Source organism: Rhinolophus hipposideros (assembly GCF_964194185.1).
Source record: "Rhinolophus hipposideros genome assembly, chromosome: 24".
In the NCBI taxonomy this organism is placed as follows: Eukaryota; Metazoa; Chordata; class Mammalia; order Chiroptera; family Rhinolophidae; genus Rhinolophus; species Rhinolophus hipposideros.
The window spans coordinates 2,904,653-2,921,511 of NC_138070.1; the positions used below are offsets into that span (position 1 = coordinate 2,904,653).

Below are 16,859 nucleotides of genomic sequence, written 5' to 3' on the forward strand. Positions count from 1 at the left end.
CTAGTGCCATGATCTAATAATGTAATCATTATTTTTTCCCTCATAGTCACTGGTGAAGAAATTACACAGGTTATTTTATCAGACAGAGTTTTAAATGAGCTTGAGTATTCATACATAATGCAAAGTGACAGGAGCTATTACTGAGAGGAATTCAGGAGAAATTGAGAGGTTATTTCTTCTTTGCACGTAGGAGGCTTTGGCGAGAGACAGAAAAAGAAACCGTGTGTCGTCTAGTACAAGTTGGAGAAGGAAGCAGCGTCCCAGTTCTCGGCCAAGGTGTAAAACACTGTACGCATGTCTGCTTGTCCCACTGTGGCTGTGAAAAGAATGTGCCCAGGCTGGGCTCTTCGTCCTAGGAGGATGACAGACAGGTGGCCCAGAGGCACCCGACTGACCGCCCAGAGGAAGGCCCTAGACCAGCACACCAGCTGCCCAGCCCGTGCACGAGTGACCATATACGACGGCTGTTTTCCGCCGCTGAATTCTAGGGCACTTCATGACACAGCAAGCCAATACAACAATAAAATGAAAAAAGCAAAAGGTTAAGAAGTAAGATATGAGCGTCATCTTGTTAAAAACAAGACAGATACAGAAAACAGAAACTGGACACAGAGGTGTCAGAGCATGTCTCTAGGCAACAGAAGGAAAGATGATTTTCCTTTTCTTCTTTATAAGTGTCTGTGTTTAATGTTCTACAGTGAGAACAAATACTTTGCAAAAATGAAATTGTTTGCCTGACTCAATTTCCTCATCGCTGGTAGGGGAGAAATGGAAGAGGTTTCATTCTGTGCTAGAAAAGCTGCGGTGCTGAGCACAAAGGAAATGCAATGTGGAATCCAAAGCCCTGTACTTGGTCTCTAGCCCCACCCAGCCCCTAATCTGCCTACAAGGTACTTCCCAGAGCCACAGAGCAGGAAAATGAGGTTGGGACCCTGGACAGTGTAAGGCTGTAAGTCTTACATGTAAAAAGTGTGCGCAGAAAGGCCATTTAATGATAAATTAAATCAGAGTGGCTCAGCATCTAGCCAGGGAGCCCAAGAATCCACATTTTAAACTATCCCCCTCAAGACTCTGAAGCTAAAGAGTAAGAACCACCAGCCTAAATTATCAAGAAGAAGGAGAGAAGGAAACGGTGTTTTATTACTTTTAGGTACGTGTAATACTCTCAAAGCATAAAGAAAATTATTCTTTCATTCACTGGAAAGGTCTCCTGCAAGTACCCTGAGAAAACTTGTTTAGACATGATCAATAAAATAAGAAGGGCCACAGCACTCCTTCCCTTGGTCTTCTCTAAATGCCTACCTTGCTCCTTTTCTCAGAAAAGAACCTGCAGCTTCTCCAGCTGAGTCTAAATAAATAAGGCAGTCACGGCATCCTAGGACTCAGTGTTCAGCTTGGACTTTAATTATGAGCTAGAATACGTCCTCCTACATTAAAGAAATTTCACCAAAACCTCAGAGAAATCTGTTTCTGGGTGGAAAGCCCTTACTGACGTCACCGATGCCGAGAACCGAGTCCCCCCCCCCCCCCCCCCCCCCCCGTCCATCCTGGCTTCCCCTGGTGCCTGGCACTCAGGCCCCCCATCAGGTGTGTGGAAGGAGTGACTGACCACCTACCTCTTACATCTGAACAGCACTCCACAGTTTGCCAAGTCCCTGGGGATTTCCACTTGGTTAATCTCATTTCTCCCCAGGAGACCTCGTGAGACTAAAGGAATAAACAAGTAGGACGCCCTCAACAAAAAAGGGTCTTGCCTGACAAAAGATACCAGTTGGGCCCTTCCTGGAACAGTGGGCTGGATGAAGGAAACAGAAATGCTTAATGAAGAATCTGAAGAACGGATTAATATTCAAGTGAAGCCATGAAATTCTACAATTGAATACAAGTGTAATGAAATTCACCGTTGTAAAACTATGCGTAACACTAGTAATAAACATTTAAGCAGAGGCAAGTGGCAAGAAGTCCAAAGGTGCTGTTGATTTATCTGTCAAAGAAGAGACTCAATCACCATTGTCCGACAGCAGTTCCTTCAGTGACAGAATATTCTGTGTCTGGGCTAAGAGGTCACCACTGACCACATGTAGCCCTTGAGGACTGGACATGTGGCTAGTGCCACTGAGGAACTGAATTCAAGTGGCATTAAATGTTAATTCATTTTAATTCAAATAGCCACATGGACTTAGTGGCTCCCATAGTGGATGGCTTAGATGCTGTGCGAGCTCCAAGAGACAGCTGCCCCCCCCCCCCCGTGTTCACTGCGGCGTTATTCACACCAGCCCAGACATGGGCGCCCCTAAACACCAGTCAGTGGATGAATGGATACAGAAAATGTGGCACATAAGAAGGAAACCCTGCCATTTGTGACAACATGGATGAACGGGAGGGCATGATGTTCAGTGAAATAAGCCAGACACAGAAAGGCAAATTCTGCACGATCTCACTTATAAGTCAAATAGTCAAAGTTGCAGAAGCAGAGAGCAGAGCGGTGGTTGCCAGGGGCTGGGGGCGGGGGGTGGGGAGCTGCAGGTCGAGGGCACAGGGTTCCAGTTATGCAGGATGAGGGAGAGCTGAGGTGAGCATGGCGACTGCTCGTATAGTTGACCGTGTTATACCGTACACCTGAAATCTGCTACCAGGGAGATAGTAAGTGTTCTCATCACCCCACACATGCACAAACTGGTACCTCCGTGAGGGGAAGGATGTGTTAACTTCTTTGATTGTAGTAATCATTTCACAATGTGTATGTCTATTTTTTAAAAAAGCACATTGTACACCCAAAATATGCATTTTCCATTTGTCAATTATACTGCAGTAAAGCTGAAATGTATTTTATAATTAAGTCATTAACAAATTTAAAAGGTGCTATACTGAAATAAAGTACTGACATCTAAAAGACTGAACGCAGCAGCAGTTGTGGTAATGAGGGAATAGCAGTAATAATAAAAATAAAAGAATGGCTCCAACCTTTGACTGGTTTTCACAATAAAATTTTTTGCCCTAATCATGGAAAAGTATTTTAAAAATCAATATCTTTTGTAGTGATTAATGTTTTTTGAAGTTCAGAAATTTCATATTACGTTCTTTCCCTTCTCTTAAGTATAAGTAAAACAGGGGGATTTAGTGCTGAAAAACGAAAAACAAACAAACAAACAAACAAAGCCCCTCGCAGGCGTCCCGCGGGCCTCAGGAGCCATCCCCGTGCAAGCTGCCAGGTGCCCGGTGCCCGGTGCCAGGTGCCAGGTGCCCGGTGCCCGGTGCCAGGTGCCCGGTGCCAGGTGCCCGGGGCCCGGTGCCAGGTGCCCGGTGCCAGGTGCCCGGTGCCCGGTGCCAGGTGCCCGGTGCCAGGTGCCCGGTGCCAGGTGCCCGGTGCCCGGTGCCAGGTGCTGTGCTGAGCGCTGGGCGGGGCTGCAGGAGGGAGCCCCCACTTCTCACACTCGGGGAAACCCGGAGTCCCAAGTGCAAAGTGTTAGAAGAACGGCCCGCTCACCGGGGACAGGGTGGCGGGGCAGGTGTGTGGGGAGCCCTCGGGGGAGGGCGGCCACAGCCAGTCTGGGAGCGCCATCTAGCGGGCACCCCGGGGACTGTCGCCCTGAGCCCGTGTCCTCGGAAAAGGAAGTCCGGTGAAAGCCGATCAGAAAGGCCATCTTGGCGTCTGCAAATGAGCCAGGGAAAGGGGTGCCGGGCTGTGCCCTAAGCTGAGCGAAGGAGGGGGCGCGGTGACATGTCCTCGCGGTCCCCTGGCGGGGCTGGTGGGCAGCGGGGTGCACGGGGGAGGCCAGGGCCACGCAGGTCTTTACGGGCTGCGTCTACTCCGGCTGCTCAGTGGCCACCCCAGCCGTCATGAAACACTCACTGTCACCTCTCCTCTCAAGCGTCTCGCTTGTAAGCTCGCTGCACACCGGTAAGAAGAAGCCACTGGCATTGATCACACGCGTGGTCAGTGACAGACCCTGGTATCTCGCCTCATTTCATCCTGGGAAGACCTTGACAAGGTTATCCTGGTAGAAGCTGCTACCCCTTGTACAGACTGGACGACTGAGGGTCCAAGGGCAGATGGTGGGAGATCACAAAGCTTCAGGAGACGGCAGGTCCGACTTGCAGGTCCAACTTGCACCGGGCAGCTTGACTGTTCTTAAGTAAAACACACGTCTCGGCGCTCAGACAACACGCACATCCACGACCCAGGTCCCCGTCACACGAAAGGAGAGCTTTGTGTTCAACAAGAAGATGATTTTCTCAGAATACGGCCTCCCCATGATTTCACCACTTTAAGGGTGTGTGAAACAGAAGCATAAAACCCTTCACATAATCGCTCTCAATTTTGTCCTTCAGGGCTCATTACCCAACAAAAGACAACAGTTCCCAAGCAGGAGTCGGACGGACGGACCCCACAACAGACGTTTCTGCGAGCGAGGTCATATTAGTGGTATTGACAGCCTGAAAATTTGTCACGTCACATTCTTGCAACAGAAACCCCCAGGATTCTATCACTCTGTTGCTCTGACTGACAGCCACCAGTTTCTTTCATGAACTTGCTTACTGGGTCTATTTTCCCCCTTTATCTTCAGAAATCATACATCAGCAAAGGTTTCCCCGAGTAGATGCAGGTCAACTGAACCAGTCATCTTAATGGTTTTTTTTTCCTTCTCTTTTTCCACTCAGCTGACTCCAGTTCATTCTCCAAGAGCAATCCTTTTTATACTGCTATTTTTTCAGTATAAGTTGGGAAATGACATAACATCTCAGTGTGGTTACGGTGGTGACAGCTGAGTGAATATACTCCCGGCCCAACGTGCGGGGGCACCACTGCTCAGCAGTCCGTGGTCGGCTACACCCAGCACGTTAGATATGTCATTCCGCGGCACACAAGTGCATGGCTTTAATCTCATCCAACAACGGTGCTTACTTCTGCTCATTGAACAGTGTACCCGCTGGACACACATTCTCCTGGACAATTTCCAACCGCCCCAATAGCTGCGAGCAACTTGGATCAATGGGGTGAAATGGTGGGAATGTGACCAAGGAAACGGCTGTTTGGGGCTCTTGCTCTTTCTCGTATATGAGAGAACCTGAAAAAACTGGCATCAAGCTTATTCTGCACACCCTCTGCCAAGTGTGTGTGGCCACCAACAGGTCACTGTGCTGACACTTGTTTGGGTGGAAGAAGAGACACAGGCCTTCTGGAAGCACCTGCAAAGTCAGGATTCAGCAAGAACCCCTTTCAGAGACACTGGGATCTCTTTAGGTCCTGCAAAGGGGGTCTCGTCACCACCACTGAACGTCAGTATTTTGGAGCTGAGTTAATGGCCGAAGAGCTAGTAACCCGTTAGAGTCATGACCCAGAATGTCAGCGACCCTGGGCATGCTGAAAGTGTAGCTGGGCTTCTTCCAGAACCCCTTCCAGATCCAGCTGGCAGGTCCGTGGCACGTGTGCCACCAGTCCCGCTTCCTGTACCTGTAATGGGTTGAATAGTTTCCCCCCAAAATTCATGTTCACCAGAACCTCAGAATGGGACCTGATTGGTGAATATGGCCTTTGCACGTGCAATTAGCTAACAAAGGTCATATTGGATGAGGATGGGCTCTGAATCCAATGACTGGTGTCCTCATAAGGAGAGGACACACACACACACCGCTCTGGTGACAGAGGCACAGATTGGAGTGACATGGCCATGAGTGAAGGAATGCCAGGAGCCCCCAGAAGCCGGAAGAGGAAGGAACCACCTAGAACCCTAGAACCTTCAGGGGGAGCGCGGCCCTGCCAACACCTTGGTGTCGGACTTCCGGCCTCCAGAACCGTGAGAGGATAAATTCCTGTGGTTTAAAGCCATCGGTTGGTGGTAATTTGCATGCCAACCCCAGGAAACTAAAATAGCACCCAAAACAGACTACTGACTGATCCCTCTCCCCACGGTCACCTCAACATGGCAGTGGTCCCACCTGCTGCCACTGGTACTTGACATAAAGCCCGCTTTCTACCCCAGACTAGAGGGTGCTTTGCAGAATGCATGGTAGTGAGGGGGGTGGTGGGGGGGAGAGAGAGAGAGAGAGAGAGAGAGAGAGAGAGAGAGAGAGAGAGAAACACCTAAATATTCATCAGTAGGTTTAAAAAGAAACTATGGACTACCCACTGCAGAACACTACGAAGCGGTTTTTTTAAAAATGGATGAGGCAGCTCTTTTCACGTGGGCATGAAAAGGCCTCCGAGACACAATTGACCGTACAGAATGCATACACAGAGCAAGGCCCTTTGTTTGAAAACACAGCCACATACGCCACAGTACCAAGTGTTTCTGCAGCCGCGTGGATGTGAACGAATGTGGACTCCTAGAAAGGTAAATTTCTGGATGAATAAAATAAAATGACAAACCAGAAGTAATTGGGGGTGGGGGTGGCAGGGCAGTCGACGACCACTTAGGCCACACCGGTAATGTTCTGGGAGGAAAGATTCAAACACTAGTTACTTATATTTTCTTTTTCAAGGTTTAAACTCAAGGCAAAGGATGAGAAGCAGACTGCCACTACTTAAGACGTCCCAAAGCTGGGCCAGATGCCGAAGGGCCCACAGGACACCTGCAGGACCTTCGTGGGGGTGACATGCTGCTCCAAGCTGGCCAGGGCTGGAGGCTCCCAGGACAAGGGCTGCCCCTCTGAGTCCCAGCCAAAGATGCGGCCGGGTGGGGGGTGGGTGGGTAGACAGGCGGGTATGTCACCACTGCCATGTCCCTTTGTGAGCCCTCTGCCTGGACTATTGCATCAGTTTCCATGCGGGGGGCTCTCTCCAGTCCTGTTGGGCATTGCCCCAAAGCTGCATATTCACCTTCCCGAAGTAGAGGGTGGTTTGCTACCCAAGAGGTGTCAGCAGCATGTCACCCTGCCCAGGACCACACGGCTTGGCAGCCAAGTTCTAAATCACAAGCTGAGTTGAATGCCAGGATCACAGGACCCATTTCTTGTTTGTGCTTTCTTGGGACATGTAACGTAGCAGCCTCACGTCATACAGAAGTTGTCCAGGGGTGCTGGGCGCTGAGAAGGGAGGGGAGGACAAAGAAGCTCATAGAAGGCCCTTCCACTCTAAGCGCAGTGGGCACAATGCCCCCTAAAGGTCACGCTCCGCCAGTTACGGATTTGGAAAGCAGCTGAAACGACGGATTAAATAAACTACCAACTGCGGTTCCACTGCAAACCTGACTAGCAGCTCAGGTCCCTTGGAGCCGTTTCAGAGGCACTATGCACAGCATCCAAGAGCGTCATACACGGTACCATTCACCATCCAACCCTGCACTTTCCAGCCAATGGGAATCAGAACCAAAGGCAAGAAAGCATCCCTAAGTAAAGACCAGCCAGCCGGGGAGACACTAATAGTCAGAGGCACGCAGCGTGCACAACACACATGGACCAGCCTCCCCAGAGAAGCAAGACGCTCAGACAGTATGGGGGGGAGAGAAACGGGGGTGAGTGAGGGACAACAAATCCCAGGCCAGGGGTACGGCCACAGCCCTGCATCCGCAAGCACCCCACTGGACTCCCGCCCCGAGCTGTGCCTAGGCACCTGTCATTAAGAAACGGGGACACTAGGTGAGCCGCACGGAAGTGCTGGCCGTGGCAGAGAGACTGTCAGAGCCGGCCTCTGTCTCAGTCACATCCCTGCTCTGCCAGGCTCTCATTCGTGGGCAGGTTTCTCCAGCTTCTTCTGCCCCCAGTTCTGCCCTGGGCCATCGGGGAGGGTCCCAGACAGGAACGTCACAACAGTGCAGAATCTACTCAAACATTGCCAGTGAGGAAAGGGGACTAGGAATGTGCCACTCCCTGCGGTTTATCATTGCTATGACCCACCAGCACCAACCTTTCTAGGTTCTGGAACCTTGTCCATGAGCCTATTCTCAGATGTGGCCCCTGAGGAGGTCGTGAATGGAGCTTCTCGCGCTCAGAGAAGTCTGGTCCCCGCCAGGCCAACGAAACAGAAACGCAAGGCGGTTTGATGGACTCTGGGACCCTATCCCGGGTCAGCTGGTCAGTTCTCAACAAGGCTCTTTCAGATCCATCTGCACTTTAAAGTCAGCCAATCCCCAAGCTACCTGGGAACCCTCAGGACAAAGCCGGTTGGCTGAGGGCTGGTCACTCAGCACAGAGCCAATGTCCCCACCGTGTACCCCCAATACTGTTCAGAGAAACCGTCTCCATTCAGGGAAGCACTTGGTCCTGGCATGGACGCGGATTAGGACAATAAATAACAGGGGCTTGCCAGGAAGCGGTTGGTCAATATCCACAGAGGAAAAGGGCTGTCACAGCAGACCCTAAATAGTTGCCACGGAGGCATTATGGGAAGTGGGCAATCAAATGCATAAGTGCATTTCCTTGTTTAAACATCATGCATCGGGGTGCACGGGAAATAACAGGTTATAAAATGCTACATGTTTGTTGACTACGAAAAGTACTCAAAGAAAACTTCTCTGGGGCAGTTTTTCAGAAGTCCGGATTTCTCACCATTGCAAGAGGGACGATGCCCACAAAGCTTGTCTGGCTGACAAAGATCTCTGACACGACCAGCTCGCTCATGGAGTCCTCAGCCGGGTACTCCACTTGCCACGTAATTTGCTGGGCCCCGGCCAGACCACTGCTATTGTCAACTCCAACTTCCACTTGCAAGACCTCATAGAAGGAACCATTTGCTCTGGAAAAAAAAAAAAAAAAAACAGAACAAAATACATGTTAAAGTGTCATTTAAAACTTGAGACTCAGCAGAATGTCAAAAATGCAATAAATGGCCGCATTCTTCTTTGTCAACCCAAAGAATGATTGCCAAGCTCCACAAGTCACACGGCAGTGTGGACAGAGGCTAATTCACAGGCTGCTCAGCAATGGCCTGGCCCTCAGAACAGGCCAGCAATCCATCTCCAGGGCCCGGTGGAAAGCGGGCTGGTCTTCTTTGAATGAACAGGTCACACAGATTTTCCCCTCGGTCCACACGGCTCCCTCTAACCACACACCATCCAAGCACCACACACGGCAGGTACCCCCAAACCTTCATCTAACTTCATCATCATTCCAGACGTGAGGCATATCCCGGGTTCTGGCTATTTCTGCTTCTATGTAGCTGTGTGTCTATGGACCAGCGGTTCAACCTCTCTACGCTTTAGGGTTGGGGGAGAATAGTGAGGACCTCATGGACGCCACGAGACCGAGGAAGGGAAAGGATTCCATAAACTGCGTGGTCCACTACATAAACTACGAATGACAGAATCAAGTGTAATAGGTGTTTCTTCATTTCATCAGCCTGAAATGAGATGAAATGTGATGTAAGAAAACCCCACTGCCTTACTCCAAGGAGTGAGGACTTTGTATGCACGTTTGGAGGAGAGGGAAGAAAGTGGATGAGGCACAGATAAGTGAAAAAGGCACGTGTTATTGTCAATATTGGTATATACAAAAGCCTCTTGTCATTGACATGTACTTGTAAATAGTAGACGACTGTTGCTTGGACAGGAGAAGTTACTAGACAGAGAGTTAAAACAAAAAGCCATCCAGAACAGGGCTTGAGAATGACACCTGTAAAGTTAGCCTGTTTCCATCACCCTAAATCTAGCTTTACCCAGATCCAAGGAATGTGACAGCAGGCTGACAATTCACAGCTGAACCCTGTCAACCAACCTGTTCCTTTGCTGCCGATGGGCCAGCCTGGACCAAAATGCGTTTGGAGGCCTCCTCCCTGCCTTTTGGGGTCCAGGTAGGGTCTGGAGTTGGGACCCGCAACTCAGCCTGTGAATTGCCTGCGGCTTGCCTGGCGGCTTCTCCTACCTTGGACAGCTCCCCTGTCCACGTGCGGCTAAGAGCCGGCTGGAGAAGCACGACAGATGCCGTACGTCTGTCAAGAGGTCCCAGGGGCAACACTCAGGTACAGCAGCAGTGCTGACAGAATGGCGTTACGCGGACCTTCCTCATGTGGAATTCTACTCAGAATAGAGCCACACCAGACTCCATAGAGAACTGGCAATCCAGCCTTTTTCCCGATTAGCGGAGGTTTTAGGAAACTCAAGATACCATCCTGTCCAATACGGTAACACCTAGCCACCGCGCCTATTTATACTCCAATGAAATTAACTAGAAAATAAATCAAATTTAAAATTCAATTCCTCAATTCCTCAGTCACACCAGCCTCATTTCAAGGTCTCAGTAGTCGCACGTGGCTAGTGGTTACCATGTCGGACAGTGCAGACAGGACTGCTGACTTGCTTTGTACCCTGGGAAAATCATTTACACCTTTCCTGCCTCAGTCTCCTCACCTGGAAAATGGGTAACTGCCTGCCCACTTTCAGGAGAGTTTGGAGGATGGAAGGAGTGAACGGATGTGAACTTGCTTCGTGCATTGCTCAGTACCATGAACATACGTTGTGATGATGCCAAAACCATCAAAGACACACTGTTCTGGAATAGTCCAGGGACTCCACTGGGCAAACACCACCAGCTGGTGCTGGCTGAGCCTAACCTGGCTGTGGGTGCATGGGAGCTGGGAATCCTCAAGCATCGATTTGCAATATTGTTTTGCATGGGGAAGACATGTGTGTTGAATAAGGGTTCTGGCTTCACGAGAGGACTGATGGGTGCACAAGGGAACTCCCTACAAGGGGACCCCTACCTACCTGGGCATCTTTAGTGAAAAGGCAAAGAAAGGAGCGATTAAGGGATGGATTTTGAATTTCCAAAGGCATCTCAGGATCTTAGGAACTTAAGCACTCAGTTTCCCCATCTGCTACATTGCAGCCTAAAGTCCCCTGTGCGGTCACAGGAATTCTCCACATGTCCATGTGAGGCTCCTTCTACAAGATGCTGTGTCCTATCAGATCAGATCTTCAATATCTCTTTGGGTGAAGATCCAGGGAGAGAAGAAAGGGTGCGGCTCTGTTCTCAGCAGTTGAATCCTGCTAAGTCCGCACTCCAGGCTTGGGGTACAGAAGTGGCCAGCCTTTGGGCAAGGGGGGCAGGGTCTGTGTGGAAAGGCCAGACTCAGCAGGCTCTTCCGTCTCCTCTCTGACCTTCCAGGCTATGGGCTGGGCCACTGATAGGAACTTGCCCAGGTGTGAATGCAATAACCACAGGTTGGAGTCCCTTGTATGCCTAAGGTTGTATTTTAAGTCATTTCCCTCAAACCAGAGGAAGGGGTGTTTTACTTTTAGGCAACGGGCATGCTTGCTGATGAGTCCATTTCTACGCAAATGGGTTTATAACTATTAATTTTACCTGCTCCTGATCTATCCTTGATAAGCCTTTCAAATTTAGAAAATGTTTCATGGTTCCCTCAATTTAATAATGGCCAACGGCCTTTGAGGAGTCAGCATCAGTGCTTCAACCATGAGATGTCATTAGACGCTTTCGCTGGGGGTAGAGAAGTAAATGTGCATGTGTGTGTATGTGTGGCCGTGCATGTGTGTGTGTGTGTACATGCGTGCACGTGTGTGTGTGTGTGTGTGTGTGTGTGTGTGTGTGTGTGTGTGAAGAGGTCAGGCACGAACACTGCTTGGCAGTTTCTCCCCTCAAGCTAGAGCACACAGCTTCCTCCCCAAACCACTTGCTTCCCAGAAGCCAGGTTTCCCATGGAAACCTGCCCTTTAATAGAAGTTGAGTCTCCTCCCTCAACTGTGACGTGGGGCTGAGACAGCTTACACATGTCAGTAAGAAGGAGCAAGAGAGAGGGGGCAGGGGACCCAGCCCAGCAGCTCGTCGCCCAGGGCCACCTCCAGCCACTTCTCAGCAGGTCACTCATGATGACAATAATGGTTGTATTGCAGAAGGAATGAGAGGGAGAGAGGAGAGAGGAAGGGAGGAAAGGAGAGAGAGAGGAAGGGAGGGATGGAGGGAGGGAGGGAGACAGAGTTCAAAAGCTTGAACTTCCTCCCCAGGAGGTTGTGCTATTTATGTAGATTCTCCCCCACAAACTTCTAGATGGTTCTGAGCTAGCAGGCTGAGATGCTGAAGATTTCCTTTACACGAGTTTTTTCTAGAAATGGAGCAACAGAGGCTGTGTCTGGTCTCAGGGCTTCTGTTTTCTTCTTTATGAGCCTTTTTCTGGGCATTATTTTAAAAGATGACCCAAAAGCAAGGTAAATATTAAAGGATGATTGCATTGAGCAAATGCCCCAGAATAGGATTTGCCGGCTGCTGGCAGTAAATACAGCGCAGCCGACTGTGACGTCCCTCTAGACTGTTCACTCCGGGAGGACAGACATGTATTGTTGCTGCTCCGACTGTAGCAGCGGGCACAGTGCCTGGAGAATTGTAGGAGCTCAATACGTATTTGTTTAATTCACTGAACCTACTTAACAGGCCCAATAGGACCCCCTGTAAAATTCTGGGGGGTGTCATTTGCATTCTGGGAGACAAAAAGCTACCAGTCAGCTGAATTTTCTGCTATAGTCTTCTGCCTGGCTGGCAAGTATATTTATGCACGCTTGGCTTCGAGAAGACGTGTCTGTCTCCACTACTAGAATATAATTTTCTTCTTTTTTAAAGACTTCGATTTTTAGGGCAGTTTTAGGTTCACAGCAAAATTGAGAGAAAGGTACAAAGATTTCCCATATGCTGCCCACAGCCCTACGTACACTGCCTCCCACTTGCACCCTCCTGCACCCTAGTGGGACACTGGTTATAACCGACGAGCCTACCTGCACTCATCGTTATCACCCGAAGTCCACAGTTTACATTAGGGTTCGCTCTTGGCATTCTTCGTTCTATGGGTTTGGACAAATGTGTAATGACATGTATCCCTCACTGTGGTGTCACAGGGACATTTCACTGCCCTGAAAGCCCTCTGCGCTCCACCTGTTCACCACACCCCCCCTGAGCCCCTGACAACCCCTGATCTTTTGGCTGTCTCCATAGTTCTGCCTTTTCCAGAATGTCATAGAGTTGGAATCGCACAGTGCGCAGCCTTTTCAGGTTGGCTTTTGTCACTTACTCATATTGCATTTCAGATTCCTCCATAACTCTTCATGTCTGGATAACTCATTTCTTTTTAGCGCTGATTAATGTTCCATTGTATGAATGGACCACAGTTTATTTATCCACTCACCCCCGAAGGACATCGCTTTGTGGGCTAAGTTTTCAACTCCTTTAAGTAAATACAAGGGACATGATTGCTGGACATAGGAACATAGGTTCTTCAAAGGCCAAAACCTATTATAAGCCCATGGTCACTACAGCCCCTGGCACATTCTTCTGGTGACCTTTATTAAGCACCTGTTATGTGTCAGACACTGAGAATTTATTATTAAACAAAATAGATGAGCTCCTGGTCATGTTACTCAGGTAAATAAATAAATGAGGTAGGGTCCTGGTCATTATACATACTCGCCTAAAAATAAAATAGTAGAATTACATTTCTTTTTGAAAAGCTAAATAAATTGTTTAAAAAATTAATATATATACATAATTTTAAAACAATCATTTTTAATTTTAAAATAGGATGTAAATTACAACAGGAGACCACGAAAGGCTGTTCAGGGCATCCTTGCAAGGAGCTGACATGTGGGCTGATACCTGACAGATGAGCAGACACCCAACAGACCCTCAGCAAATGTTTGTCGAATAAATGAGTCAATCTATTTTAAGCTTTAAAAAGAAATCATGGGAAGAGTTTATCCCAGACCATCAGCATGAACACAAGGTGCTAAATAGAAAAGAACATCTATCAAGTCTTTGTTTAAATGCCACCTGCTCAATAAAAGCCTCTTCTGACCGCCCCCCCCCCGAAAATTCCATCCCCCTCCCTGCTGGATCCTGTGATCCTGCTCTTAGCTTCCCACAGCTTTTCTCTTCGATCATGCTAAGGGAGTGATTATGTTGATTCTCCCTCCCTCTCTACCTATCTCTCTCACGCACGCGCACACACACATGCACTCACAGATGTGCCAGGAAGGCAGGGACTTCTGCCTGTTTTGCCCACTTAGAACACTGCCTGGGACATAGTTGTACTCATTAAATTTCTGTTTAATGAATCAGTGAAACTCAAACAATAGTTTGAGCGAGCTCTCAAAAGAATGTGTACTTAGTGGAATCAGAGAGACTGCAAGGACAGGTGCTGGGAGGAGACAGAAATTGGCAGATCAGGGAGGGCTTCCTGGAGGAGGCTTGACTCAAGTTGTTCTTTGAAAGATGGGCCCATACAACAGGCCACAGCTACAGCCCCACTGCTGGGGGTTCCTCAGCACACTCTCTTTCCCCTCCAGATACTCTTCCCTCTCCATGGCTTCCCCCCAACACCAGTCCCCACAGAGAGGAATAGAGTAAACCTCACTCATCAATCCCATCAGCGGGCAGAGGTCCATCTCTCTGCCTGTCACACCAATCTTTTCAACACAATGTAATGGCCAGTTCTCAGAATCTGGCATGAACGCACCATGTCCTTCTTCACTTTCACAAAACCCAGGCACTACCTCCTCTTTTATGTTTTTTCTAAGGCAGGACCACTCTCTCTGAGCTTGCTGTGGAATGAATGGTTCAGGCGGATGAATGAGGCAGTGGTTGGCAGTCAACGGTCTAAAACATTGAAGAGCCACCGGTCGGAAGCAGAAATTTATAATCTTTCAGACTCAAAAGCTTCTCTCCTCATTGCTTTCATTTCCTGACTCCCCGTCATCATATTGCTGCACAGAACTTTAAAAAAACTCTAGGACCATGTCAAATGGGAATAGTCTATGAATAGGGGTTCCTTTATTGCATGTCTGGTTGATTAGAAAAGTTAAATAGAAAACCCAGAGGTTACAATGGGGGCTGCACGTGGCCAGAGCCATACTTATTAAGCACCCTCACTACCACATTTTACAAAATTTAAATGAGCTGTCAATATTTTTAAATGCAGAGAGTCCACGGGGGCGGGGCGGAGGAAAGTATTTCTGGCTTCTTTGGAAAAACTGGAAGACCAGGCAACACTACCCCACATTCCCGCATGGCAACATCATCAGGCAACATCATCTGGGAAGCAGTGTTATGGCCAGTAATGGGGTGAAAACTCTGTAATACAGCTGGACCATTTTATTCATTTATTATGTCCCCCCAGGTCCCGGTACACATGTCTGATCTCTGAGAAAACACGTTTTGGTTTTGACCCCCAAGTCCACTCCTTATGAGCTGTGTTTCCAGCTCACAAATGATGTCGCCCACCCTCCTGCCTGAGCATTTTCATGAGACCTAGGCCGTAGCCAAGCCTCTGGACTCAGCAGTGAACTCTGGGAGTGATGTTTCACCAAGCAGAATATCAATAAAGAGAGATACATTATTTTAAAAGAACCACATAGAAATTCTACAGTCAAAAAGCACAATAACTGGAATGAAGCATTCACTAGAGAGGTTCAACAGCAGATTTGAACAGGCAGAAGAAAGACTCAGTAAACTTGCAGATTGGTCTATTGAGATTATCCAGCGTAAGCAACAGAAACGGAAAACAAATGAAGGGAAGTGAATAGAGTCTAGGAAACCTGCATACAGACATGCACATATTTTATTAAGTTTCTCATAGGGCAATTAGGCAAGAAAAGGAAATAAAAGTCATCCAGATTAGAAAGAAAGAGGTAAAACTATTTACTGATGACATGACATTTATATAGAAAATTCTAAGGAACCTACATACACATATACAAAAAAAGTAATTGGAACTCTAAAATAAAGCTCATCTTAAAGTTACAACTTTAAGATAAAGTTATAGGATATAAGATCAACATACAAAAATCAATTGTATTTTTATATACTAGCAATGAACAATCCCAATATAAAATTAAGAAAACAATTCCATTTAAAAATGCATCAAGAAAAATAAAATATTTAGGAATACATTTAACAAAAGAAGTGCAAGACTTATATACTAAAAACTACAAAACATTGTTGAAAGAAATTTTTTAAACCCTAAATAAATGGAAAGACATTCCATGTTCGTGGATGAGAAGACAATATTGTTAAGATGGCAACACTCCCCAAATTGATCTATAGATTCGACAAAATCCCTATCAAAATCCTAGGTACATGTTGTACATAAATTAACAACCTGATCCTAAAATCCACATGATAATTCAAGGGACCCAGAATACCAAAAACATCTTTGAAAAGAAAAACAAAGTTGGTGAATTCATATTTCCCAATTTCAAAACTTAATACAATGCTACCGTATTCAAGACCACGTGATACTGCCATGAGAAGAGACACATAATTCAGTGGAATAGAAGTGAGAGTCCAGAATTAAGCTCTTATATTTATGATTCATTTCCAGCAAGGATGCCAAGACTATTCAATGGGGCAAAGAAAAGTTGTTTTCCAACAAATGGTGTTGGGACAATTGGGCATCCCAGAAAAAGAATGACTTTGGAACCCTACATCAAACCCTATACAAAAATTAACACAAAGTGGATCAAAGACCTAAATGTAAGAGCTGAGATCCTAAAACTCTTAGGAAAAAAAATCCTGTGACCTTGGTTTAGGCAATGGTTTCTCAGATATAGCACCAAAAGCACAAGCACCCAAAAAAAAATAGAAAACTGGACTTCATCAAATTTAAAAACTTTGGTGCTTCAAAGGAAACGATCAAAAAATAAAAAGACAACCCACAGAATGGAAGAAAATATCTGCAAATCATACATCTGATAAAAGATGAATTTCTAGAATAGATTAAAAAAAAACTTTTACAACTCAACAATTTCCAAAAAACAAAACTGGATGAAGAATTTGAATAGACCTTTTCCCAAAGAAGATGTACAAACGGCCAAGCCAAGCACATGAAAATATGCTCACCAGCATTACCCATTAAGGAAGTGCAAACCGTAACCACAATGAGACACCACCTCAAAGCATTAGAATGGCATTAGGATGTAATACAA

At 47.4% G+C, this 16,859-nt stretch overlaps 1 protein-coding gene across 4 annotated transcripts in view; it reads right to left on the reverse strand.

Moving 5' to 3' along the window:
- Positions 1–16,859, reverse strand: part of LOC308492551 (transmembrane protein 132B) — a 262,945-nt gene that overhangs the window by 38,486 nt on the left and 207,600 nt on the right. For all 4 annotated transcript variants that reach the window (XM_081037697.1, XM_081037698.1, XM_081037699.1 and 1 more), the window contains one exon: positions 8,488–8,674. In XM_081037697.1, the coding sequence (XP_080893823.1) occupies positions 8,488–8,674 (187 nt within the window). The remainder of the gene's footprint in view (positions 1–8,487; positions 8,675–16,859) is intronic.